Source organism: Mchenga conophoros, linkage group LG8, assembly GCF_057382185.1.
Source record: "Mchenga conophoros isolate Kocher_MC1m ecotype Shallow Benthic linkage group LG8, M_conophoros_male_GT1.1, whole genome shotgun sequence".
NCBI classification, from domain to species: Eukaryota; Metazoa; Chordata; class Actinopteri; order Cichliformes; family Cichlidae; genus Mchenga; species Mchenga conophoros.
Genome location: NC_140533.1, coordinates 31,083,176 through 31,110,924, shown reverse-complemented (window position 1 = coordinate 31,110,924; position 27,749 = coordinate 31,083,176). Strand labels below are relative to the sequence as shown.

The following is a 27,749-nucleotide window of genomic DNA, read 5'->3' as shown; positions in this document are numbered from 1 at the left end:
GCTTTGTGGTTTTTGCAGAGTTCAGATCGGGCACAGTGCTGACGTTTTGAAAAATAATGAGCCAGGAGTGAGACGAGGACATGAAGTAAGCTCTGTGTCTTGTTTTTGTTCCAGCATTGTTACGTAAGAGAGCGCCAGCCAGTCAGTCGGGCCCGGCCGCGCTCTTAAATCACACAATCAAACAATAAGAGCTCATTCCGAGAAAAACTCCACCAACAACAACAACCTGCCAAAAAGCGACGATGACCTGTCGTTTTATTTTTAGCTCAAGCATTACTCATGCTGACGGTGTGACTGCACAGAGACGTCTGAGTCTTAACAGCGACTGCAGTGCTCACTGAAATATCACCTGGTCAATGCACCGTCATGAAATGTTATAATGGCATTCATGGTCCTCAGAGGATGACGTCTACTGATGCTGACGGCTGGTAGATTCTGCTCACTCTGGAGGGCATGGTCATCGGCCTCTGGTAACACTGTGAGGGACCTTGATCAGGAAACGTTCTTCAGTGCAGTTCATGCACAAATATGTAGGACTGCTTTCCTGCCTGGTTCTGCAGGAGGTTTCTTCCTGTTCAAAGGGAGTTTTTCCTTCCCACTGTCGCCAAAGTGCTTGCTAACAGGGGTTGTCTGATTATCTGTGTTACTATAGGGGTTTTAGCTTACAATAAAGTGCGCCCTGAGCCGACTGTTGATGTGAAATAAATAAAATGAATTAGCATCTCATAAACTGCATTTGTGGAACGTTTATAAGTGTCAGTGTTGTTTTAAATGATTAGAGGTTTATTTTAACCTAGTTTTATAAAAATGAGTGCACATTAAAGTCAGTTTAAAGACACTGAAAACCATTTTTCTGCTCCTCATTTTGTCTCGACTTCATCTGGTCCTTTAGTCTGACTTTCTAAGGAGTCTTTCCTGTTTTGGAGTTTCTATCGTTCTCCTGTTCACTGCTAGTTCACTTGGATTTCATGGCTTTTGGATCTTGGCTGTAGCCTACAGATCTCAAAGTGAAGCCGATGATTACGTGCTTCAAACCTGCATTATTTCTAACGATGGGGTTAATGTCAGTGAGAAATTCCTTGCTCACCTCTTTCACATTTTCCTGATCAATTCATGGTGTCAGCTGCTGGTAAAAATCAAGATAAAGGTTTAGTGCCGTGAGCGTTCATCAACAGTTTGATCGATCTTTGTCACCAGACGGAGGTTTGTTTTATTGTTTTGATGATAACGCTGCTCTCCAACCGTAGGTAACCTTATCACAGACAGAGGTATGCTGAGCGCTGACAGGCCTGCTGGGACTCGACTGCACAGCCTGCTGATTCAGAGAAACGTCCCCGAGGCCACAGCAAAGAGCCTCATCACACTAACTCATCCTGACACCACCAATCCCAAATCATGGCACGACCACCTGGGAGGCCTCTCAAAAGCACTGAGCAGGGCCTGAAAGCACCACTGAAAGTCTACTGAGTAATCCCTCAGGTTCTTCTTCTACCCCATCCTCCCCCTCTCCTCTTCCTCCACTCTTTCTGACAGGAAGTGAAACACAGCGCGGAGGAGAGCCGAGCTCTGAGGACTCGAATCCAGCTGGCTGAGGCAGCCCAGAAGCAGGCCAGAGGGATGGAGATGGACTACGAGGAGGTGATCCACCTGCTGGAGGCTGAGATCGCAGAGCTGAAGACTCAGAGGATGGAGCACCAGGCACCAGCCAACAAGGTGACTCACACCACATGGATCAGTTCACGGTAGGCACCGAGCAGAGCTGCTCTCTGACGATTACCGCAGAGTCCCGGTCAGCTAAGTATTTTTATTTCTCTAGATTATGTGTGAAACCATTTTCAGCTTCAGTTATGTGGCACATTTATAAAACTGGAAGGATGAGGAAGCAGGAAGGCAGCTGACTGCACCGTCCAACCAGCCACCAAGCAAACCCATTGACCCAAGACCACAAAGATCGTCGCTGAGTCATCGTAAAATCAAACATTTCTATGATGATAGTGAAAAAACAGCAACCTTTCTGTCATGTAATGGTTTTTCTATTACTTTAGTGCAGCATGTTTGCAGCCTGGGCTTCTGTCTCTCAACACGGGAACAATGAAAGGGGAATATTAAAAATACAGGCTTTTTGGTGCCGGGTTATTGCTGCTCCAGGTCCTGGTTTCGTCTTCAGGCCTGAATGTGGGTCAGGTGTATTTGGTGACAGAGCCGCTTCCCTCTCTGACGTAGGCTTTGCAGAAATCCGCTCAGCGTTGTTTCTCTGAGCCATCGGCACAAAACAAAAGTCTGCAGAAAGAAACAAAAGTGCTCACACTGGAAACAAAGAGCTTTTGTCCAAACGCCAGAGCACGACTGCATGCAAACACTCCTCCTTTTCATTAACAGCTTTTACTGGTCACGCACCAAAGACAAGCACAGGAAATGAGACTTTTGTAAGATGTTTGGCCTCTTTGGCTCCTGTCTGTGTTTGTGGTGTCTGCTTTAGTCTCCGTGAACCAGTTCATCGAACACTAATTTACAGTTAAATGACTTGTTTCAGGGTTGCCGGCTCCACTGCTTTTAATTTAACATATTTATGATCGTTTTAAAAAGCGCTGAGAAAGGGAACTGAAAAGGTTGGACGTGTAACAGCCAGTTACAGTTAAAGCAGAAACAGGAGCCAAAAATGAGCTTTTTGTTTTACTGAAGAGAAGCTTGATGCAAAAGTATTTAAACAGACAGGGAGGAAGCGGTGACACCCGAGGGGGGTAGCTCAGCAGGTAATCACAGTGGGAAAAACTGTGGGCAGGAAGTAAGGACTACTTTCTTTAAAGGACGAGATGTGAAACAGGAAGTGCACAGGAGACGAAGATCATAAATGTCCAGAACCTGAATGTTTTTGATCTCAGGAGGAGACGGACGAGCTGAAGAAGAGAGCGGCCGTCCTGGAGTGTCAGCTGCGGAAGAGCGAGGCGGCCAAAAAGGGTTTCGAGATGTCAACGGGAAAACTGCTGAGCTTTGTGGAGGTAAAACTTTTCAGCTTTCAGACATCACGATACAGCAACACTTTCAAAAATAGTTTCATTCACAGTCATTGTTTGTAGGGGAAAGACTCCCATTGACCCAAATGGCAAAGGTCATCTTTAAAAGCAGATGAGGTTTGAGTGGAGATCACAGAGTGAGAAGTAAGAGATGTGCTCGTTGCTGCTGTGGGTTTGAAATCAGATCCTTTCATCAGTGTTGACTGTCGACAGAGAAAATAATGGCCTTCAGATAACTCTCATACCGAGGAGACGTTTTACATGAAAAGATGTTTTCAGCAGGATTATTTCTGTTTATGAAATAAGTTTTTGGTGCAGCTGGAAAACAAAATAAAAGACAAAGAAGAAAACAAACAACCTTCTTTTTTGTTTGTTTGTTTCTGCAGAATGTTCAGGAGTTCCTACTCGAAAGTCACGGCCCCCCAAAGAGCTACAGGTAGAGTGTGTGTGTGTGTGTGTGTGTGTGTGTGTGTTCTTGTAAATATATTCTTGTGAGAACCATTGTAAATGTTTCACCTTGTGAGGTCCTCAGTGTGATAAAGGACTTCACTGTTAGTATTCAGTAAATTTACTATAGCAAAAGTACTGCAGTAAACTCTATGGGTAAAAGAGTAGTGTATGTTAATGTACTGCAGTATGTGCAGTACTAACTGTAATGCTGTAAATGTGCAGCAGGTTTGCAGTGACGTGCTGACCAGAGCACAGAGAGTCAGTGACAACGAGTCAATGGCAATGTGAAGTTAACAGGTGGCGAGCGATTAAGAAGCTGTTGACAGACATATGAGGAGATGTTAAATAGGTTAGAGGGTTACCTTGGCAACCACATCCTGGAAAGTCCATTAAGGACAAACCATCAGCCACGACCAGCAACCAGCTGATCACTTCCTCTGCTCACCTGGTTTCTCTCATCGGTTATTTTGACATTAAAGTTGCTGAATCTTATTGACTTTCTGCTGTCATTGCTTGAGATGGGCTTATACAGAGCCTGAGAGTGCATCATCATCATTATTATTATCATTATTATTATTATTATTATGGTCCTCAGGGTGCCCACAAAGACAGCTGAATCACAAACCTGTGTGTTCGATGATAATTGAGAGCCTGCTGTTCGTTAGCGACGCGGTGGCCGTCCTAACGAGTCAATCTGCTCAGTGTGAGCTGGTAAAGCGGTCGCTATAGAAACAAGCAGCCTTCATCTGTATGTTTCATTACTGTGTGTGTGAATTTACATCAGTGTGTGTGTGTGTGTGTGTGTGTGTGTGTGTGTGTGTGTGTGTGTCCCTACCTGAACAGGGTGGTACAGTGGAAAGAGAAACTTGAGTTCACCAAGTTTCAAACACACGGCTCAGTTTGACCCGTCAGGACAGCTCACGTGTGTGTGCACAGTATATGTAATAATGTGTGTTTACAGGTTACTGTGTGCGTGTGTGTGTGTGTCTGTGTGTGAATAGACTGTGACTGCGACCCCGACACCTCAGTCTGTCACGTAATGATCCAGCTGAGAGCAGAGCCCATTAGCCCAGGTTACACACACACACACTCTCTTTCACACACTCTCACACTCAGCGGTCCAGCTTGACCCACTTCAGTGCAGGTAGGACAGCAGTTACTTCCTGTTAATGGTCGCCCGCAGTGAGCGGCGGTGAGATGGCGGCGTTATGAAATGAGGAGCGTGTGTGAGGTCACTCTGTGCTCGTTATCAACAATCATCTGATCAACTTCCACAAAGACACCAACAAAGAAGAGTAGGTCACACGTTACAGCACTTCCTGATCTAATTTCCTCGTTTTTCTAACTCTCATCCTTGTTTCCTCTCTCCTTCCTCATATTATCCTTTCCATTCTTTTATCCTTCCTTTTCCTCTATTTTTTTTTTTGTTCTTTCCTTTTTCATCTTGTACGTGTCTTTTCTATTTTAACTCTCCTTCCTCACAACCTTTCTTTCTGCAGATTTCTCCTCCTCTCACTCCTTATTTCCATCCATCAGTCTCCATCTTTCCTTCCTTTCCATTTTCCTTATTTCTGACTTTCCTTAAGTCTTTGTCTTTCTAATTTTTTTTGTTCCATTTCTCTGTCTATCTTTCCTTCTTTGCTGTCTTTCATCTTACCTTGTGCCCTTTATTACTGTCATCTTTCCTTTTCTTATCCTCTCAGCGTTAATTTAACCCCCCAGCTCTTCTTCTTCTTCTTCTTCTTCTTCTTCAGTGTTTATTCGATTTCTCCTGCCTCCTCTCTCTGTTTTCCTCTTATCACCTCCTCATCGTGGTTTCCTCAGCTCCTTCTGGCTGCTTGTGTAACTCTGATTCAGTGAATCGGGTCACTCGGTCAGGTTATCAGCTCGGACACCTCCTGCCTGCTTCCTTTTATTTCAGTCCAGGTCAGTGGGACACCTCCACTCGTCTTTCATAACCATGGGACCCCCCCACCGGGCCCTGCCTTTCCTTTTATTCACCTGTCTGGTTGTTTCTGGGCCACCAGGCAGCTAAAATGTCAGCCGGCGCCTCTGTGAGTGCGTTCAGAGACGCAGGCGTGAGGCTTGAGTCAGAAATAAAGGCTCATTGATGCCGACTCAGTGGCTTTCTGAATCATGAATATCAGTCTTATTAAGGTCGTTAGTCATCAGCGCCACAGTACTGACAGAAAGAAATGTCCCTGAGGACGGAGGAGCAGGTTCATACTGGGGGGAGGATAGTAGAGCGCTGTGAGACGGCAGGAAGTGACCTGACGGTTTGGTCCACACAGCGTCTGCAGGGTTTGAAGAGTGCACCGATCAACCGACCGGGACCAGAATCTGTCCTGATTGGTCACCACTCGGTCAGCCTCACGTACGTCTGATATTGAGCACACACACAGCAGTGCAGGTAAAAAGTCACACACTTACAACTACATGCTAACACGCTGTTAGCGTGGAAGCTCCTCGCTGTCAGTAAAGAGAACATTCGCTAAACGGGAGGAAACACCATGGAAACGTCCGTAACAACAAACCAGATGAGGCGCTTGAATCACCTTCACACAGCTGACATGGACGTTCAAAAGAAGCTAATGCTAAAGTAGGGCTGAGAGCCACCTACAAGCTAGTAGCCTCGGTATGAGCAACGAAACAGTTGGGATGGATGTCCTGCTTTCAGCTGAAATCCTAAATGTGCCAGAAAATAATGAAAATACCTGAAATGTATTTAATACAAAGCCTGTGCAGCTTCTTTTGTCTGGTCAGATCTGTCAGTTCCTCATGATCAGCGATCTCAGGGAGAAAACAACCTGCAGCTTGTGAAGTTTAATCTTTTCTTTTACAATCAAAACTTTTTGCATTGAAGGAAAACTGAGTTTGTTTTTTTATCTGCTGTCAGTGAGTTTTCTTAGAAAATCAGAGTAAATATCAGAATAAAACCTGAAATAAGCCGGAGAAAAAGAAGAAGGTAGCAGCTTGTTTGTGTTTTAGTCCATGCTGGGACTCTGATCAGCCAATCACACAACCAATCATTTCACCCTCGACTCAACGAACCAAGTATTTGAAGCCTGAAGCAACACAGTGCTCTCAGCGAGGACGACCTGCCGAGGCTTCGTCGTTTGTTTGGGACATTCTCTGGGCTTTCTGTCCTGAGATTTTGTTATGAAAGGACCTCTGTGAGCTCCGCAGCTGCAGACGACCTCCACCAAGGTCCTCTCAGACCGAGTTAGTGATCGTTGTGTTACTTCACCTCTGACTCATCCTTGTCTCTGTTTGCAGCTCCGGAGATGTCAAAGTCGGGGCGTCGTCTCAAGGTCTCGCTGCCCGCTACAAGAAAAGCCCGTGGACGGCGGCCACACTCGCCCAGGAGGCGCAGGAGCTCACTCGGACTGTCAGAGCCATCCTGGATGTCGACTGTAAGTGATCTCAGCTCCACGCACGCCGGTCTGCATGTCCTCCTCCTCCTGCTCTTCCTGTCTGTGTGTGCCGCCCCGCATGAAGCCGAAACAAACAATCCCGTCGACCCGCCGCTGTGAGCGACTGTCATCCGTTTCAGTGCTGAGCTTCTAGACGACCCGACTGTTGGAGAACAAAGTCGTCGAGATGTCGGCCGGACTTCAGCATCCAGCCGTGATCCCCACCGCTCTCTCCCCAACACCTCCTCAGCTCCTGCTGAAGGACTCGCCATGTCAGAACTCTGCATGAAAGCATCTGCACACAGAACAGCAGCTTTATTCCAGCGTTTTAACCTGCGTTCGCTGCAGGACGGGTCAGGTGTTTCACCTGGAAACACGACAGGAGAGAGTTTGGTGCAGGTTAACTCACTCGATGAAGGCGTCTGTGAAGCTGAGCGCCTACCTGAATGTTTTCAAGTTTGGCCATCGATGAGAGAAACGGCACCAAAACCCGCAGCTCCACATTCACAATCAATTGTTGTTAATTGCCTGAAGAGAAAGTTTTCATATTGTTCATATTCGTAATAGAACTCAGCTTTATTTAAATATCATTACTTTTCTTTGTCAAAGTGCTAATTTATGTTTGTAACCATTTCCAGCCCTCAGTGTTAGCATTATCAGCTAATTAGTGCTGAGGAACATCCGAATAAAAGCCCAGAATTTCAAAAACCAACATTTAAAGGTCGGCTCTGCGGCGCTTTTTCAGATTCTTCACAAAATTTTAACGCATAAAAGAAACGTGAACGTTAATAAACAGCCGATGCAGGTTCAACGTGACGTCACATTTTCAGGTGGATGAATACGAAAATCCACAGAATTAAAATGTATAATAAATGTTTTTTTAAACATATAGATGTTAATAATCACTGTATGATGATGATGATGCAAAGTTCATATTGGTCTATCCATTAAATACAGGCGGCATGCAGACACACAGCAGCTTTGTTATTGGTCAGTTAGACGTTATTTCTTATCTTTCCATCATTTCCTGTTATAATGGCACCAGAACTCACGATTAACCTGGTGGGTGGATAAAACATTCATGTAGTCCTTTGACTCCTGCCCTGCCTCTGTCTCAATAAATATCTTCATTTAACAAACAGTATAAACAATGTAAACTTACACATTACAGTATCATAAGGTTGCCATGTGCAGTAGCTGCCGCTCCGCCACGAGCGAGCTCACACAGCTTAGATAACTTACTGTAGTTTCTGTCTCATAGCTCAGTGTTTAGTGTCTGAGTGGCTGAACGCTCGTGTTTGTGCAGTAGATTAGCCAGCGACGCATCATCGAACAGTACAGGAGGAGAAACCTGCACGCCGCCCCGCACGTGAACGCCATGTCAGGAAGGACGATGGTCGTGTTAAAACGGGAACTCTGGGATTAAATAGGCCTTCAGGGGCTTCGATGGCGTTTGGAGGTTTTGCTGTTTGTGTTTTCGGAACAAGCTGCAGATCCCGCGGCGTTCTCTGGGGAAAAGGATCTGCCGCTCTCAACCGTACGGTCGTGACTTTTCTCTGAACAGCTGGGCTGCGACTGAGATTTTTAAAAAGGAATAATTTTTCATGTGAAATTGTCTGAGACGTAAAGACTGACAGAAGTTTTAGATTAAGGGTAAAAGATGTTTAAAAAATCCCACATTAAAATCTCTGAAAACGACCGAACTGTTGTTGAATATTTTGTGCTTCCATTATCTCAAATATTTCCAACAACATTTGAATTCTTCTTCATCTTGGATGCATTTCAATAGCATCACATCATCTTCACTCAGGCCGGCCACCACGCTGACGCAGTAAACCACAGAGGGACAGAAAGACCAGAGGAGACTCAAAATGATTACAAATACATAAAAATCAAAGACTAAGAGACTCAAATGACACGAGGGCTTTGATTCAGTGAGTCTATTTGGAGGAAACGAACACAGAACACACTCTGTCAGGTAACTCTCCAAGCGTCCTTGAATGCACCACCAGGAAGTGTTTGTCAGGGGAACAAGGATGTAGTTCCCAAAGGTGTTTCCAGGTGATACTCGCAGAGAACTAAGGAGAAGCCTCAGGTACGCTGTGCTGCCCAGGAGAATGACAGGTATTCAGGAAATACACAGAGGTGAGAAACTGAAGTGGGTGGAGTGTGTGCGTTTTTAAAGTGTTTCCAGCAAACACACAGAGCTGGGAGATTCACACAGCTCTGTAACAAACAAACTAACAGTTCAGGAAAGCGCTGATGTATTTCCAGAAAATACACAAGCCTTTGTTTAGTTGTATAGTTCTTAACCCCAGCAAATACACAGAGCCAGGACACAGCTCAGTAGGAAGATTAAATTCTGGTAGTTCAGAGAAAAGCAAGGTGTGAATACCGTTTCCAGCAAATACACAGAGGCTGTGTCCCAATTCAGGGTCTGCACGCTTGAAGTACACATTTCAAGTGCGGTTACGTCACCGCCACGTGACGACGGCTGTCCCAATTCGAAGTGTACTTCAAATGCATACTCCAAATGCGCCGTCGATTTCCCCAAATACGAAGCGTGGTCCGGTGCACGCTTCGTGGTCCCATATATCCCACAATTCATAGCGCGGCGGTGGGTGTGGATAATTTTGCCGCAAAATACGGCAGAAGGGAGCGGCGAAGAGGTTTTTTTTTTCCAAACTTTATTGAACTTATAAAGCGAACAGTCAGTCATTCCAGTTCAGTTTGTACAGTAGACATGCAAGGCAAATAAGAGTAACAATATACAGTACAGTGAAATAAGAAGGAGAAATAAATAAAGGATAAGAAAAGAAAAAAAGAAAAAAATGGGGGGGGGGCATGTGACAGACTTCATAACTTTGTACTTGAAAGTTGTGACAGCTCATTCGTTAAACATTTCTGAATGAATTTCAATCAATGATAAACCTTTTTTATTGGAAGTTAATTTAAGAGAGTTTAAGTAATAATCACTTTCAATCAAAAACACATTAAATGATGGGGTTGAGTTTTGAAATTGACATTTATGTATGTGGAAGTTCCTTAATAAGACGGAGCGGCCGAAGAGTGAACTGTCAAAAGTACTGAATATGACGTCACTTATTTATGTGCGAATGTTTAATAAGTAAAGTCAGTCATATATCCACAAACACAACAAGCTGAAAGTCAGTGATATATGTATATGTGTGCATATATACAGTGGGTGCTGGACTTGGGGTGAAACCCTCCATGCATGGTAAGGAGCTTTCTTGTCTTTATGTCAGTGGCTTCTATCTCCTCCTTTGGCCAGCCTATTACCCCAGCAGGGTACCTGATCACAGGCACCCCCCCGACACTAACAAGCTGATCTACTATATATATATATATATATATATATATATATATATATATATATTAGGGGTGCAACGATATTCGTATCGATATTGAACCGTTCGATACAGTGCTTTCGGTTCGGTACGCATATGTATCGAACAATACAACATTTGTCATTTATTTTATCAATTTTCCTTCTGACTATGCTGTCTGTGTTGAGCGCTCAGTGAATCTGTGTTCGACTACTCCGCCTAGGCTGCACTGTCGAGCGCAGATCCACTGAGCGCTCAACACAGACAGCATAATCAGAAGGAAGAGCGCAGGGCAAGCTAGCGAGACAGAAGTTAAGCTCTCCTTGCAACAGGCAAATTGAACCTCATTCAGATCTGGCGTTTGGAATTATTTTGGTTTTCATGTGACGTATGACCCTGAAGGTAAGCGAGTCATGGACTAAAGTAAAACAGTATGTTGGATGTGCCATGCAATGCTCAATTACATTGGTGTGAACTAGTGTGTTAGCGCAGTTAGCTCGTTAACGTGTTGGCCGTCTAGCCCCATGCACGGAGCGATCGGCGGTAGCTCGTTAACTGAGATTTGCCGTGTTGTGGCGTTAAGGTCATTTCAACGAGATTAACCTGAAATCACTAGTGGGAACACAACGAATATGACTGCACATTTACACCGACATCATCCTAGTGCAAAGACAAAAACAACAAGCATGCTACTAACTTTAGCCGAGTCATTTAGACAGCTGTTAGCACATGATTCTCCTTATGCTGCTGAGAATATAGCCCAGAAGAAGCGGATAGTATAGCTTTTATTTTGGAAAGAGACATTTCTCTGTAATAAACTCTCTTTTCCAAAGATGAGTGATTCCTCAATCAGATACAGGGCTCGCAATATCGCTAGCCCGACGTCCCGGAGCTAGAGATATTTTCCAGTCGGGCTACCAAAATCTATCTCTTCCCTGCCCGTCGGGCTATTGTAGGAAAAATATATGTCAATGCTTTTGCATTCTTTCAGAAATGTAGCTGGGTAATTATGTCATTGGCATCGGTGAGCCACTGTCAATATGTGACATATTGAAGTCGCGTTTGAATTTGCGCTTGTTTTTTTGCTTTCACTTTGCAATCGTGCGAACTGTGTATAGAGAGCGACAGCACTGATCTGTGAGTGATGATAATTTGTGCACCAATTCCTCTGACATCGTCTTATTAATCGTTAGCTTACTATGCAAACATGACAAGTGAAATCTCCCGCAGCAAGCTTAAACATGTGAGAGGTTGATCGCGGGTGAAGGGTGACAGCCAAAGAAAAGCTTACCACAAAACGGAGAAGTTATGACAAATCAGACTATAAGGCAAAAAGAAAGTGCAGCTTTATGGTTTCATGGACAAAAGAATTTCTGTGGCTGCAATATGACGAGCTAAATAACCAGGGCTGCACATAAGTGGTCCGCAGGTGCGCATTCGCTGTCAAAATAAAAAACACGCACAAGGGTTAGGGTTAAATTTAAAAACTGTACTTTTGAGTTAAAATATATATTTATAATTTTAATAAATGACAACTTAAAAATGCATGAACATTGGTTTTGTATCGAAAAAATATCGAACCGTGACACCAAAGTATCGAACCGAACCGAACCGTGAATTTTGTGTATCGTTGCACCCCTAATATATATATATATATATATATATATATATATATATATATATATATATATATATATATATATATATATATATATATATATATATATATATATATATCATAATAATCTGACAATACTATAATATGGTAAATGGCCTGTATTTACCTCAGGCAGCAGGAATTCTGTGTCAATTCACAGAAAATATCATATCTTTAAATGTGGAGCTGCTGAAAAGAACAGAAAAACCCCAAAACTTTATTTTTACTTTGTGCTGGTCTCAGAGGCGGTGGCAGCTACAACCGTTAACTGGAACTTATTTCTTGCTGCTTTGACTGAGATTTATATATGTGATGGAGTCCTTCTTTGGGCTCTGTGTATTTGCTGGAGAAAGCTGTTTGGTTTGCATTCAGCAGGTTTGTGACACAGTCACCTAATTTCCCTCCATCAGCGCGTGGGCGATGTTACATAATTAACAGCCACGGCTTGGGACACAGGCGTCCTGTTAGAGATAATCAGCAGAGAAAGTAGGTCAGTCTGATCCGGAGCTTCATCACGCTCACCTGTAGCTCATCTTCATCACACCACTGGTTGCCTGGAAACCTGCTCGGCTTTAAAATCAGACCGCTGGCTCTCGTTCAGTTTTATCGCTCCAGAGGATCTGACCACCGGAGACAAACCGCAGACCTTCAGGATCAGATCTCACACACACACACTTGTTTTCATGCATTTGTGGGGACATAATGCTTTCCCTAGCCGCTTACGCTAACCCTCGCCCTAACCCTCACCATAACCCAACTGCAACCCTGCCACTAAAACCACACTGTGAGTCTCAAACATGCCTGCATTTGGTCCCTATAAGTGTAGCGGCGTCCTCACAAAGCTGTGTAAACCTGGCACACACACACACACACGCTCCCTGCCTGAGAAACAATCAGCAGGCTCGTCGGCTTCATTCATTCCTCGTTTGTGACGACTCAGACCCTGTTACCATGACAACAACGCCTCCTATGGCTTACTCTCGTGTTCATTCAGCTCGCTTCCCAAAATGCATCTGTGTGAAGTTACTCTGTGTGTCTGAACAAGTCTCGGCCTGCACCGCCTCAGCTTCCTGTCTGTGTGACGTCATCCTCACAGGCGCTCACACAGGTGGGATCAGGAGAACACGGGATATTCAATAAATCCCAGATCGGGGTTCTCTGAACCTAATACGCCACGAAGGTACACAGGAAGCTTTTTATAGACGTTACTCCTGAACTGGAGCAGGAGAGATCTGCAGGGAAGCTGGTCATTCCTTACTTCATCTTCGGCTCGTGTGATTGGTCAGCTGCAGAAGTTGTTGGCGTGTTTGAAATGGATCTGTCCAAAGCTTCAGAAGTGTAGCGTTAGAGATCCATCGTGCACTCAGAAGGCAATGCGCTGTAGCTTTAAACCTCGTCATCATTAAAGACTGGATGGTTAACCGTGGCGATGGTATCCACCGCCACATGGACCCAGCGTAGTCTGAATGACCCTGCTGAACTTTGCTGTGGACGTTAAAAATGAATAACCTCACCAGCAGCATGGCTCAGTGAAAGGGAACTGTTCCCACGGAGTGTGTAATGAATGATCATTTTCACTTGCAGGGTTCCTGCAGGTCTTCCTGTGGTGTATATTCTCTTTTCGGGCCTTAACAGACACCAAAGTTTTAACTGTTTGAGGATAAAATGGTTAAAAGACATCAATCTTCAAGTCACCCAAAGTTCAAGAAACATAAGGCTAAAACAGCTTCCACACACGTCTGTCTCCTGCTTCTTGTGGTCAGACTTTCCACGTTGACTTTGTCTCAGAGTTCAGCGGGACTTTGATCCCGTCAGACTTTCCAAACCGGGTTCTCGAGCCAGCTCCAGGAACCCTCGATGCTTCAAATTGGCAGAGGAAGGGCGTGATGGAGCAGCAGCAGAGCAGAGACAGAACCCAACTGCAGACACAAAGATGTGGGAGCGGATCCTCTGTCCATCCCAAAATGCTTTAGACGGGAATTCTGTGTTTTCAGTGGACGAGTCAGGAGCGTGCTCCCAGTTTTTAAAAATCGTTTTAGTTTTTATTCTTAAACGTAGGGCTTTAGCTTTGACGAACTTCATGATTGTACCGAGTTCCCACCGCAACCCACATGGATGCGCACGCTCTGAGTCAGCTGCACACACACACACTCGGCTGCATGATAAAAACATGATTATCTCCTCCTGCAGCAGTCATGCGCTCTCACTTCCTGTCTGCGTGTTTTTACTGAGGTCGTGTGGAGGTCGAGCATAAAAACATGGAACTGCGACTGCAGAGCGTTTGTTTCCAGGAGCTGCTCAGTCCCTCGTCGATGTTGCCCTTCCTGCCTCCCGTCTCACGGGCCTCCCTGCAGCGCTCAGGCCGCCGGGGTGAAACCGCAGGTCAGGTGTTTGTTCCGGCGCTGAGCCGTCTCCGTGCACACGCATGCAGGTTATTGTGATTATGTGATGGCCTGCAGAGGAAGCACAGAGGCAGAAACAGGCTGACACAGCTCTGTGGGAACGTTTTATTACATCCAGTAACGACACCTGTGTCCTCTAATTCGTGTCTGTGAGACCGACGAGGGAAAATGTGCGTTTGTTTTATATGAAACAATAACACGGACATTCTGTTTATTATGGGATGCTGCTGCCCGACGTTTGTGGTGACTGCAGGCTGTAAGACAAGTGTTTCCCCATCAGCATTTTCAAGCTCGTCCTCTGGGGTTGGGAGGATTATCCTGCAAATGTCGTCTTTCAGCGCGTTCCTGTGTAGTCGTAAGAGTGCTCGTTCATACCTGACGGCGTCATACAGACGAGACACCACACTCGTTTGTACACACGTCGCACACACGGGACTAATCGATGGTGGTTAAGGTTAGAGTTTGGGCCTTTTTAGAGAACTGTAGCCTGTTTGCACATGGTGATGTGGACAGGGGCAAGCACTGCCTGCTAGCTGCAGTGTGTACAGGAACATTGTTCTGAAAGGAGGAAAACTGTCTTCCATCTGAAGGCCACCAGATGACGCTAGCTATGGTTGCAAAAAGATTTCTGGTCCTCTTGAGGATTACGTGATGTTAACATATCTGCCGTTCTGGATGTGTGACAATCCTGTAAGATCGAGTGAGTGAAGCCTCAGTCACACAGGTCTAGAGACCGGTCTGCAACCGTCTGGTGACCTCCGGTCGTGGGTGAAAAATCTGTATTTCCTGGCTGATTGCGAGTGGTTGCTGGAGGTTGATGGCAGTTGGTGGGAAAATTATTGCTCAAGTCTCACAGGTCTACAGATTGATCAGGGAGCTCCTGGCAACCACTGATATTCCCCAGTATTCCCCAACTGATTGGCAACAACTTCCATGTGATTGCACTGATTGCTAGCATGCTGCTCCAGTCACAGCTTGAATGGAAGAGATGAACTTAAACACCAATCAGCTGCAGTGAAGCTGTGAAAAGTTCTAATTGGTAAGTAATTAAACAGTGAGAAACATCTTCGTGGTCACGTCCGGGTTTTAGGAACCAAGGTGACGACGATTGTGGAAATGTTCATCTCAGAACAGACTCCGGGACATCACGAGTGTTACATCTGTCTCTGAGGACTGACTCATGTTTGGAGCCTCCAGTGGACATTAGAGGAACTGCAGCTTTTGGCATTTCTACATTGTCATCATTTATTTATTTATTGAGAGGTCACTGCTGAATCAATAACCAGCGCTTGTGCACATTAGTGAGGATGAGAAGATAGATGGAGTAATAATATATCTGCAAAGGTACGATTACAGTCACTTTATCCTCCAGCTGGCTGAACAGAATATTGCAAATGTAGCAAATAGTGAAAAAGTGAGACACGTGTTGAGGACGGATAGCCAGATATGGACAGAAGGAGGACAGGGGAATGTCGGTAAGCCAGCCAAACACATCAGTAATACGTGAATCACCACAGACCCTCCACTCTGAACGAGACGTTTGGTGTCAGTTTCTGCTCTGATGTCCTCTGGGCAGCATTTGAAACCTGTTTTGTTCTCTGAGAGCAGAGATCAGTGTGGAGTCTCGGGGTGACGGTTTTATGGAGCAGTGGAGCTTCTCAGGCTGAATAGAAACTTGATATTTGTGTGTTTGTGAGCTGCTGGCCTCGTTACGTCGGGATAAAGTGGAACTACACACGATCTCACCCACGTCCAGAAAGAACAAACATTAAACATGACGAGCTCTAAATAAGATTTAATTTTCCCCTGCAGGCCTTCCCTACGGCTGGGAGGAAGCTTACACTGCAGACGGAGTGAAATACTACATCAAGTAAGAGTGTTTTCACACCTTCATGGGCTGAATAACCTCATACAGGGATTGTGTTGTTGGGCTCGTAATTACAAGTTCAAATATTCAAATATCACATTATGTCCAAAACTATATCCAGGGCTATAATGCTGGATGATAACGATGGATCTGCTGTAAGCCTCTTTCAGATGGGATTAACAGAACGAGGCGCTGGATAAAGATTCCCCACAGTCCCTGAAAATTCAGCCGTCCAACTCTGGATTTATGGGATAATTACGGAGTACAGTCTGTAATGATCTGAACATCAGAGCACAAAGATGATACTGACGCTGATCGGTTTCAGTTAATAATACGGATCCTGGAAGTAAATGGAAATAACAATGTGACTGTATTTACCTACAAATACTTCACTGTAGATGTTTTTTTGAGTTTGAGTCACTGTAAGGTTTCAGAGGAGTTACGGCGTACCTGCAGAGCTCGCTGTGAAACAGGAAGTTCACATTAGTCAAACTTTAAATCTCATTTTGCTGCCAGAAGACACTTCGTAGTTTTCACTTCACAAAACAGCTCCTGTAGGAGGATTCAGTTTCAGGCGATCGATAACGCTGAACAAGCTGCTTTTTCTCTGTTTCGACAGTCACGTGACCCAGACGACATCATGGAGCCCTCCCGGGTCGAGCGGCGGCGCCCCGGAGCTGACGCCTCCACCTCAGGAGACTTCAGAGGTGGGGGAAGGGTGTGATGGAGAGGCGGTGAAGCAGAGACAGAACCCGACCGCAGAGATGAAGATGTAGGAGCCGATTCGCCATCCATCCCCGATTCCTCCATCATTACTGCAGTCATGTGACACTTATATTTATATACATTTATAGCTGTTATAAAGCAATTCAACGTGTAAATGTATGTCTGCGAGCAAACATCATTTCAGGGTTACTAACAAGAGCCCGGCGGGCTCGTCGTTGAGCTAGTGTCAACATTTAAACAGCAAGAAAGTGAAGAGACACCCTTCATGTTAGCACTGACGACGCACAGTTTCTCCATCAGAGGGCGTTCGTCGATGTTTTAAGCTGCACTGGCATATTTTCTTAAAAAGAACTCATAAATAAAGACACATAACAAATAAGATATTTGTTTCACGCGTGTTACTCGTGCAGCAGGAGTAACGAAGTAACGACTAGCCGTTAGCTTTAATGTGCAAACAGCGCCAGCTTTATGTTCTGGGCGGAGCTTCAGTTTACATTTCGGTGTATCGCTGGCACGTGATGTTAGCCAAGCTACAGTAAGCGCCGACTCATGACTTAAGCAACACGACTTCCTGAAAGTCAACCGCCTCCTCTGCTCACTTCCTGTTACATATTTCCTGTTCCTGTCGTGGATTTTCATAATAAACATAAAGCCTGTAATAATGAGAAGAAGGTGTACTTTATTGGTCCCCGTGGGGAAAATCCCTCTCTGCATTTAACCCATTCACTCAGTGAAGCAGTGGGCAGCCATTGGGCGCCCGGGGAGCAGTGTGTAGGGACGGTACCTTGCTCAGGGGTACCTCAGGGTAGCTGTTCAGGGGAATCGAACCCCCGACCTTCCGATCATGGGGCCACCACTCTACCTACTGAGCTATCCCTGCCCCCCTGAGGTCAGAGTCTCAGAAAAGTCAGTAAACTATGAGCGCTATAAACTATAAAACATCTGTGTGTCCTTTAAGACATGTATTAGCAAACAGGCTAACGAGATAAAAGCTCTGCATTTCATTAATGTTGCAGGTTTTTTGCACTGGTGACTCAGAAGCATTTGCCCCACAGACCTGCATTAGAAAGCTTTGTGGTCTCTGACATGAACACAAAGACATTTAGGTTGAACTTTCACGCCCTGAGTCGTGTCTGCAGGTGTCTGTTTGTTTTACTGCCGTGTAAAACGTTCTCTGAGCCTCGGCAGCGCCTCGCTCACCATGATGGAAAAACTGAAAGCACTTTAGTTTCTGTAAAGGTTGCGTCATTCTCTCCAGAAAACATCTTCATGCATTAAAAATGGAGAATTATGAAGGTCTGAGGATTCTGGGAATGTAATTTGTCTCTATTCAGTGTGAGCGCAGTTCTTTCTTGACCACTTCAGCCCGTCTCGACTCTCCTTCATTATGTTTTAAATTGCTGCAGCGCTCCTCTGCCTCCTTTTTTTGTCCCTGCTCAGTTTCCGGCCTTTTCTCTCGTCGCGGAGAGCCTCGCCGACCGCTCGATATGCTTTTATTCCCAGCAACAGGAAGGTTTTGTCAGTGGATGCTGAGAGCTCAGCTAATCTGAGAAGGTCGACATTCCTGCTTCTGAATTGTCCTTCAGGGTCACTGTGAAGTTTGCTGCCACAAACTTGTTCAAACTAACAGGAAGTGTTTTTCTGGCTGCAGCCGCTCGCACGGCAGCCTGAAAGGGAACATCAGAGGATCAAAACAATCGATCAGATGGAGAACAGACGGACAGAAGGCGGCTCTGCACGAGTTAAACAACAGCGGCGACTCCATACGTCAAACCAGCAGTTTTTATTCGCTCACTGCTGTCTGACAGCAACAAAAAGTTTATATGAAGTACTTAGTTTCACTCTGATAGCGACGACGTTGACCAGCTGGCTTAGCTAGGCTACATTATCAGTTTGGAATATTAAAGTGATTTAAATGAACTCTTCTGCATGACTAAAAGGATGGTGGCTGCTGAACACCAGAGTCACGTTTGGCATCACTGCAGTCGTCTTTCTTTTGGTCATGCGATAACGACAGCCTAGCTGCAGGACACCAGCCCTCGAGGCCTGGACTTCCCCTCTCCAGGTCTAAAGTAACCACCAGTCAGGTCAGGGTCCCCAATAGGTGGACCTTGGTCCAGATCTGGGTCTGGATGCGGCTCTATATGGACTCGGAGCTATAACTAGATTGTTTTTCTAGATTTTTGTTTTGCTCAAGTTCGCTCGTACACGTGTTTCTGTTGTTTCTACAATGGTCACACACCAGTGACGTGCGTTCTAACTCATCCCACATGACATCTTTTAGCCAATCAAATCATTTCCTCAGTTTCGTCTGTGAGGAGAGCGGGGGGCTCACAGCTGACGGTGTTTTCATGTACATGTAGTTAAACTACACCTTAATCTGCAGACAGCTTTTCCTAATATAAAAGAAGATTATTTCAATATGACGCTGTTATGATGAAAACCTCCGGGTCACTGTGAAAATAAATAATAAACATAGTTGAGATGTTATTGAATTGTACGTCTTTCTCTTCATGACTTCAGGTTATAGTGAATTAAAACACACGCAGGTGTTTGTTGACATTTTGTTTAAAGTTGAATTAAATTTCCACCAAAGCCGTGAGTCAAGAAGACGAGAATTCAGGCAGCCAAGAGACGGGACAACAACAAAAACGGAAGAAAAGTAACCAAGAAAAATCATCCATCATTTTTCATCAGGAGTTGGTAATAAAAAGGGAGAAACACATAAAAACAGATTTACTGTAACTTCCTGTGAAAGTGAAGACTCGTCATGTTCGTGTGGTGGGATGTGAGACAATCACAAAGCATGACTGAAACGCCGGAATGATTTCACCGCTGTGCCGTCCCACATGCTGCTTTATTATTGGACTGCGGAGCATTATGTCATCGCTGTGGATCGATACTCGCGTGCTGTCTTTCCATTTCACGCTGGACTCTATGCTTTGATTTGTCTGCAGGATAATGAGTTTAATCAGAGTGAAGACGTGATTGGGCGAGTCGTGTTTTGCATACAGATGTGTGTGTTCGTCGCCCGTGGAGTGCACGAATGTGCCGCCGTGTGAGCTGAATGGCAGTATTTATAGTGCATGCGAGGCCCGAGCCAATAATCTTCCTGCCTCGGGCTCAAGCTTCGATTCCAGCTCAGTGCAGCTCTGAATATGTGCTGCTGCTGCAAACAGTAATAATGTGAAACATGCACATAACAGTAGCTAAACACGGCCTGATGCTCGACAGCCCTGCTGCTCGGGTTCAGACTCGTTTCTGGACTCGGGCAGGTTTAGGGTCTCATCTACTTCCTGCTTCCTTCCATCAAAGTTCTCCGTGTCTGCTCCATCACATATTTCTCTTCCTCTTCTGTCTTTGTCTCAGCTTTCTTACACTGCACTCGTGAAATGGATCAGCCATTTGTTCAGTCTGTGCATCCTCCCTCTGAGGCCCGGAGCTCGCCTCCACTGCAGGCCTTGTTTGTGGCTCAGTTTTAATAGTTCTCTGTAAACAACAGCACGCTCATATAATCCTGCTGCATGGCTGAAATTCTGCTTTACATAACCAAAGCTAGCCTGAATGGAGCGCTGACCTGCTGGTACCTTGTAAGACTCATCATCACTGATGTTATTAAGCAGGCCAATCTAACTGATCTGTTTGGGCCCGGCTTTCTAATCCATGCCTGACTGAGAGGTTGATGCAATCTGTGACCTCTCAGCATCCAGGTTGAGGCTTTGCAGGTTGTGTAACGTCAAATTTGGTTGTAAACTGTTGGGACAAAAGCAAAGAGGAGACCTGCGCATGCACACGTACACTGCAGCGTAGCTGATGTGGGAACAAAACAAGGCGATCACAATTAGCAGCTCCTGGAAATCCTGGAGACAAAATCAGTACCTGACCCACCATCAAACCTGCAGTTCCTCTGACGTCCAGCGGGGGTCAATCCCCAAACGCTCACACTACAGCAGTAATAAACATGTTTACTGTATAAAGACGTGAAGTTTGCATTATTGGGGGCGTGTCCTGATTGACTGACAGGTGGATGGTGACACAGGCAGCTGTAGTGGCCATCTTCACCTGAACATTTTTAATGACTGTAGTAACAGAGCTGAAGGCTGTTATTTAGCATTAAATACCAATTTATAGATACGGTTGTGTCTGTTTGCCTCAAAGCAGGGTTTTCAGCCTACGCACACACGCTGTAATGCAGTCTCTAGAATCACAGCTGCTCTCACTTCTGTACAATCAGACTCAGAGGAGTCGCCCCCTGCTGGACACCAGAGAGCGCACAGGGTTAGCTTTGTCGAATTTTCATAAATCACTCCGTGTGGGCTCTAACACTTTGTTATGAAGGTGTTAGTGTTGATCAGTGCAGCTTTAGGCTGTTTGAAAACGCATCGTTTTCTCTCCGTTTGGCCTCCCGTCCTCACTGAGTCTGCGTTTCCCCAAGGAAAACGCAGCGTTTTGAAAACGCTCAGAAAACGAATACATCTGAAGACAGTGCTTTCCTGTCGCAGTGTGGACAGTGAAAACGGAGACTTTCTAAAACGATGACGCATGTTTGTCATGTGATGCAGTCATGTGATGCAGTCATGTGACCAATTAAACTAAGATAGTGGAGGGTATTACACAGCAGTTGTTTTGTTTGACAGCCGTATTAAAGATTAATATAGAATAGAATAGAATAGAATAGCCTTTATTGTCATTGTACAGAGTACAACGAAATTGGAGTGGCACTCCCTTGGTGCAAGATAAATAATAAATATAAATGTAAAATATAAAAAGTACAATAAAATAATCGCAAGTACTCAAACAGTAGTAAGTACGATATATATAGGATAGCAGCATTAATATAATGACAGTATGAATAGCAGCATAATATAATGGCAGTGACGGTATGGAATAGGTTCAGTTGTTTTTGTGCTTATTTACTACGGTGATAGCTCTGGGAAAGAAGCTATCCCTGAATCTGTTTGTCCTGGTTTTATGTGACCTGTACCGTCGGCCTGACGGTAATAGTTCAAACAGTTGGTTGCTGGGGTGAGAGTGGTCCTTGATGATATTGCCAGCTCTGCTGAGGTACCGAGAGTTTGCAGTGACCTCCAGGCTGGGCAGAGAGCAGCCAGTGATCTTCTGGGCTGTGTTGATGACCCTCTGCAGTACTGTCCTGTACATGCTCCAGAGAGCTTTTCTTCAAATTATTTAATTCTCACTCACGTTTGCAACTTTGTACTTTTGTGTTACTCGTAGCAACAACTCCACCTCATTGTTAGTCCATTTAAAAAACTCGCTGCTTTTCCTCGACATTTTGCCGGAAAGTAAATAACGCATGCGGAGAACTGGAACGTAAGCGTTTTCAGACGTTTCAATGTGGACGCACAACTAGTGTGGACGCGGAGCGTTTTCAGATGAAAACGCCGTTTTCAAATCTATCCGGGCCAGTGTGAACGTAGTCATTGGCTGTATCCCAACTCAGGGTCTGCAGCCTTAAAGGCCGCATTTTAAGGCCGATTACGTCACAGCGACGCGACGAAGGCTGTCCCAATTCAAAGGCTGCTCGAAATGCAGCCCTCAAATGCGTCCTTCATTTCCCTGAATTTTAAGGACATGGTGGTGTAGACTTCGTGGCCCAATATATCCCAGAATGCATAGCGCGGCGGTGGGTGTGGATAATTTTGCCGAAAAAAAACGGCAGATGAGGGGCGCCCGAAGAGTAAACTTTAAGTACTGAATATTATGTCACTTATTTATGTGCAAATGTTTAATAACGAAGAACATTAAACATTACTGTTGGCCACATGTCGGCAAAGTCATGTGACATTAGTGACGTTTGTACTAACTTGGTTTTAAAGCCTTTACTTTAAAATATACGCCGTTCAATAGCTGAGCTTAATCTCACAGAGAATGATCAAAGCTCATGTAGAAACAAACAAATGAACAAAATATGTTCTCCTTCATTTCTGTCAAACACAGCTGTATGACACGTTTCCAGCTGTTAGTATCATGGTTGCTAGGCAACCTGGGCAGCGCGACGGAGGCTACACCGTCCCATTTCACAAGCCTCGCACTTCCGGCCTTAGCGGTCTTTGAGTACGCGGCCCTTGAGGATCGTTGAGGCTGCGTACTTTAAGGCTGCAGACCCTGAATTGGGATACAGCCTTAATATGCAGCCTGAAGGTGTCCTCAGCAGGTGTGTTAGTGAGGCGCTCACAGGTGCAGCGTGCGTGTTAACGGGATGAGTCAGAACCGTGTTTGGCCCAGTCCCCGCTCTGAAGCAGGCGTGTCTCGCCGCTGCCCTACTTTCCTCTCAAAAAGGTCATCACAACATCCCCATCCTTTAACAAACGCTGTTGCTAGGAGCTTTTAATGAGAGCGAGGCTGAGAGGGGTTTGTTGTTTGTTTCTGTCCACCGTCACATATGGCTGCATGTTAGACGAGCTTCACATCAGATCAGGCCTCACGAGGCTCCAAAGTCCAGGACACAAGAAATCACTTTCTGATGCTGTTCATGGTGGTCAGAGAGAAACCACAACACTGACTCCCTATGGGCACCAGCTGGCAACAGTGGGGAGGAAGAACAGTCCTTTGTCTGTGAAGGTTCTCAGTCATCCAGGTCATCGTAGTCTAAGGAGCTTGCAAAGAAAAGCGTCTGGACTTCTTTAAGTTGCTTGAAGACGTTTCACCTCTCATCCGAGAAGCTTCTTCAGTTCTAAGGTCAAATGGTGGGGAGTCCCAGATTTAAACCTAGTGGGAGCGTCCCCCCACAGAGGGACAAAAGGACCCCCTGATGATCCTCTAATCATCTGGGCCAAGGTGTGAAACTGTGTCTTCAAGCAACTTAAAGAAGTCCAGACGCTTTTCTTTGCAAGCTCCTTTGACGACAAGAACAGTCCTACTCTTTCGAGATGTCCCTACATGTGCCACGACTGTCCTCTTTTGCTCGTCTCATCTCTTTTTTCATCTCCTCTGAAGAAGAATCTGCTCTCCTCTTTTCCTTCCCTCCCTCCATTCTTCCTTTCTCACTTCCTTCCTTCGTTCCACCCACACCTAACCATCCACAGACAGACATGAAGCTGTGTTAAAGCTGCGTGAATAAAGTGACAGAAGGGTGTTCAGGGTTTAGGTCTGGGCTCTGAAGCTGCAGCCTGGTTGGAGCAGGGACCTGTGTGAGGGGTCTGCAGGTCTGAGCGGAGCAATCGTGTTCTTCAAACCTGAACCAATCAGTGCGGAGCCCTGAGCGACCCTGCTTCTCCAAACACCTCACCGTCACATATATCACTGAAGCTCATTACGTGTTTGCAGGTTTGAGTCCGGAGACGTTTCCCTCACTGAAACGTTTCATCTGACATTTTTAATGTCTTAAACTCTCTCTGCTTCCTCATTTCCTTCCTCCCTCCCTCATCTTGTCTCCTCCTTGGGTTGCGTTTGTTTTTCCCTGTCTGAAGCACGCCAGGTTCCACGTGACTGAGCCACAGAGGGGCGGGGAGGAGGGGGAGAAGAGCGGGACACGGCGGGCTCTCATTGGACAAAAGTAGGTCAAGCCGGCCCACTCACGTGACCCAGCATACCTCTGCAGGCTGTGTGTGTGTGTGTGTGTGTGTGTGTGTGTGTGTGTGTGTGTGTGTGTGTGAGTGTGTGTGTGTGTGTGTGTGTGTGTGTGAATTTTAAAGGAAGCAGATTTCACAAGAATAAAAAGGCCTGAATGAAGGTTTCAGAGATAAAATGTCAGCACGTCTGCAGATCACGAAGGTTTAACTGCTGAGAGCAGAGAGAAGTTTAAACTCCACGAGAGACAAAAACACTTTCAGGGTTTGGTTGTTCCTGGAAGTTTCTGGATGTTTAGTCTGCAGATCAGAAACATTAAGAGATCAACCAGACGCAGCTTGCTCAGAATGAGCGTTAATGGAAAGAAACAGACAGAAATGCTGCCCACATGAGCGCGACTCAGGGATGATACGGAACAGGAAGTAAAATGAAGCAGGAAACACTGAACAAAACAAGAACTGAACCGATAAACATCCAAGAACCAACACTGATCGCACACACACTACACACTGGAATATTCTCCCATGTTGCTTGTCTGTGTTGTATTCTGTTACGTGTGATGATATCTGTGCATTCCTGGATTATCCTTTGTGTTACACTTTTTGATGGGTTTTTTCCTCGCTACCTAGCCTGACCTGTCTCCCCAATGTGATGTTTGTGTATTGTATGTACGGTTGGCAAGGTCTGTCATCTCGGGTGTGGGCAACTGCAAATGACAAATAAAAGCTCTCTCTCATCTCATCCTCGCCATTCGGCGTTGTTGCGGGCTGCGTCCACCTGACCCGTAGCTACGATGTGAATTTCATGTGACGTGGAAGCGTTAGGAGCGGTTTGTGGTTAGGTCAGAAGTTTAAACGTAGATTTCCCGCTGAGGCATAACTCAGGCGGTCGGCTGGATGTCGCCGTGCTGTCGGCGACCGCAAAATAAGAGGAAAACTATTACATCAGCAGCATTACAGGTTTCACCTCTCTTAAACCTACAGGGCGCCTTGTAAGTTCACTGAGGGTGAACTCACTGTAGGACAGTGAGCTGCTTTCAGCCTAAGTCCTCAGGTGAACCTCAGCTCCGACCACGCCCTCTTTTTTCACCTTCAGAGCAAAAACTTTCCACAGGTTTCAGAAAATCACAGAGATTTTTCACTTCACTTCCAACAGGGAAAACACTCTCACCATGAAGCTGTCGCTGCGCAGGAAGCATGCGCAGTACGCTCAGCAAAGGTGTGTGTGTGAGAGAGAGAGAGAGAGAGCGGGGCGGGGTTATGGCTCCAGCTCTGACGTCAGCAGTCCTCCGTTCTCACACATGGACTCGGTGCTCGGTCCGCAGCCCGGTCAGGCACCGCCGCACGCGCACGCAGCAGGTCGTGTGTGCTGAGAGCAGCAACTTTTATTCTGAAAGGATTCCTTTCCGCGTGGACGTGAGGCCACAACGCGAGGACAGCGCTCACCTTACCGTGTCACACCTGCGGCTCTGCTCGGCTCGTTTCCCAGACTGAAGTCCCGATGCAAGGAGGCGTGATGGAGAAGATTTCCCGACACCCCGGCCCGCTCACCCCGCTCAGCCCGGGCTTCCTGCCCATGGCCACGCACGGAGTGCTCAAGTCGCTGCTGGAGAACCCAGTGAAGCTGCCGCTGCAGCACGAAGGTGACGTGTGTGTGTGTGTGTGTGTGTGTGTGTGTGTGTGTGTGTGTGTGTGTGTGTGTGTCACATTTAAACTGTGCGTCAGCAGCAAAGTTTCCACAGCAGGAGAAGAAAGAAGAGTCAGTGTTTGCCGAGGTCACACGCGCACCGTGACAAACAAGCACCTGCAAACACACCTCTGCCTGTGTGTGGGGCAATAATTTAGTTTGAGGTGTGTGTCAGACTCGCTTCTCACGCAGAGCAGTTCGCAAACACGGAGGTCACAAGTGCAAATTCCCCGCGAGGAACCGGGGACGATTCTGCCAACCAGACTCTGTGTCATTTTTGGAGGATTTCAGGAAAGCGGCCCCGTGCTGCGCCCAGCTGTGAACTTCTGTTTTTCATGTTGCACAACAAGCGTCTGAATGTTACCCGGCTCGGGCTGATCGTTCATAATTCAAAGAGTGATCGGAAAATATCGATATTCTCCTTCAGATGCTTCTTTTCTGCAGCCAGCTGCCCGAAAGTCAAATATGTGAACGCGCCGTGAGACACGTCTCCTGTCACTGCACACAGGTCCTGTTCCTCTGGCCTGTACGTGATGTTTATAACATGTTTATGAGTTTGTATCGTCAGGTGTAGACGTGAGCTCCGATCAGTGATCATTGTCCTTTAATCGACGTCATGACCTCCAGATTTACCTGACACTTTTGATTCCGATTAGAATCCATGTTGGAAGCGTCCTTTAATATAAAGACACAGAAGAAAATATTCCAGAGCTCAGTTTTCTTGTTTCTTCACATCTCAGATGTTTTATTAAGTTATTACTGAAGCTCAGGTAATGAGTCACCTGTGTGTGCTCGTCCTGATGGACTCTGTTGGGCTTTGTGTGTGTCCGTGATTGGATTTTATCCACCCTCTCGGTTAATAACAAGGACTTTATTGAGAGCGTCGTGCAGCTGCTGGTTCAGGCCGTCAGAGTTCAGAGTATTTGGGGGTTTGAGGCTGCCGTCTCGCCCGTGTTTGGTTTCTTGTGGTCACGCTGAACCATCCTGACCTTGGCGGTCTGAGCCTGCTAAACAAGTTTTTGCTCTGGAGACGTGTCAGGCTGCGGGGGGGTTGAAGTAAGTACAGCTTCCTCGTCATTATATCTGCATCACCTTTTCCTGTTTGGAGGTTTTTTAAATGATGACCTGAAACACCATGAACGATGACTCAGATTTCTACTTTTTGTTGAAGTTCACATGAAAAAAAGTTTAGCTTTAGTTTTTCAAGCTCTCAGAGGTCTTTGAGGGATGTTTGGGTAAATCTCAGGTGTTCATGCCAGAGCTGTGCAGTCATTTTACTTCAGTTTATCCCCTCGAAACACTTTCTTTGTTCAGATGCCTAAAAACACGTAATCGTTTTTCCATGTTGTGTTATGCTGAGTTAACCTGATGCACAGTTAGCGGTAACTCTCACTTGTGACTTCAGTGAGTGCAACTTTAGTAAAATTGGTTCCACACCAGCCTCTGAAGAGCAGGGTGCTGATGCCAGGGTGGTGGACGGGTCAACAAAGCTCTGTGATATTTGATAACGACTTCCTTGTAATCAGACAAAGCAGTTCTTATGTTCAAACCTGACCAAACCTTCACCATCGTTTGTGGTAAATAAGACGAGAGTCATGTTAGCAGCAGGAAAACATCCTGAAGCGGGAGATTAGAAAACGTTCAGGTACAATCTGCT

At 45.7% G+C, this 27,749-nt stretch overlaps 3 protein-coding genes across 4 annotated transcripts in view; all 3 read left to right on the top strand.

The window, feature by feature from the left end:
* The window catches only part of stxbp4 (syntaxin binding protein 4), a 49,148-nt gene extending 40,573 nt beyond the window's left edge, over positions 1-8,575 (top strand). The window contains exons 17-21 of the mRNA XM_085285624.1: positions 1,534-1,713; positions 2,883-2,999; positions 3,401-3,450; positions 6,741-6,877; positions 7,018-8,575. Coding sequence (XP_085141750.1) covers positions 1,534-1,713; positions 2,883-2,999; positions 3,401-3,450; positions 6,741-6,877; positions 7,018-7,031 — 498 coding nt within the window. The 3' untranslated portion in view covers positions 7,032-8,575. The remainder of the gene's footprint in view (positions 1-1,533; positions 1,714-2,882; positions 3,000-3,400; positions 3,451-6,740; positions 6,878-7,017) is intronic.
* Positions 8,576-14,023: 5,448 nt separating this feature from the next.
* LOC146569231 (transcriptional coactivator YAP1-A-like) lies at positions 14,024-17,255 on the top strand. The gene is made up of 3 exons (XM_085285626.1): positions 14,024-14,263; positions 16,096-16,153; positions 16,770-17,255. The coding sequence occupies exons 1-3, from the start codon at positions 14,140-14,142 to the stop codon at positions 16,924-16,926; spliced, it is 339 nt and encodes a 112-aa protein (XP_085141752.1). The 5' UTR covers positions 14,024-14,139; the 3' UTR covers positions 16,927-17,255.
* An 8,431-nt stretch (positions 17,256-25,686) lies between these two features.
* hlfb (HLF transcription factor, PAR bZIP family member b) overlaps positions 25,687-27,749 on the top strand; it is a 14,351-nt gene continuing 12,288 nt past the window's right edge. The window contains exon 1 of one of the 2 annotated variants that reach the window (XM_085285620.1): positions 25,687-26,048. In XM_085285620.1, the coding sequence (XP_085141746.1) occupies positions 25,907-26,048 (142 nt within the window). In that variant the 5' untranslated portion in view covers positions 25,687-25,906. The remainder of the gene's footprint in view (positions 26,049-27,749) is intronic. The other variant, XM_085285621.1, reaches the window with a different exon arrangement.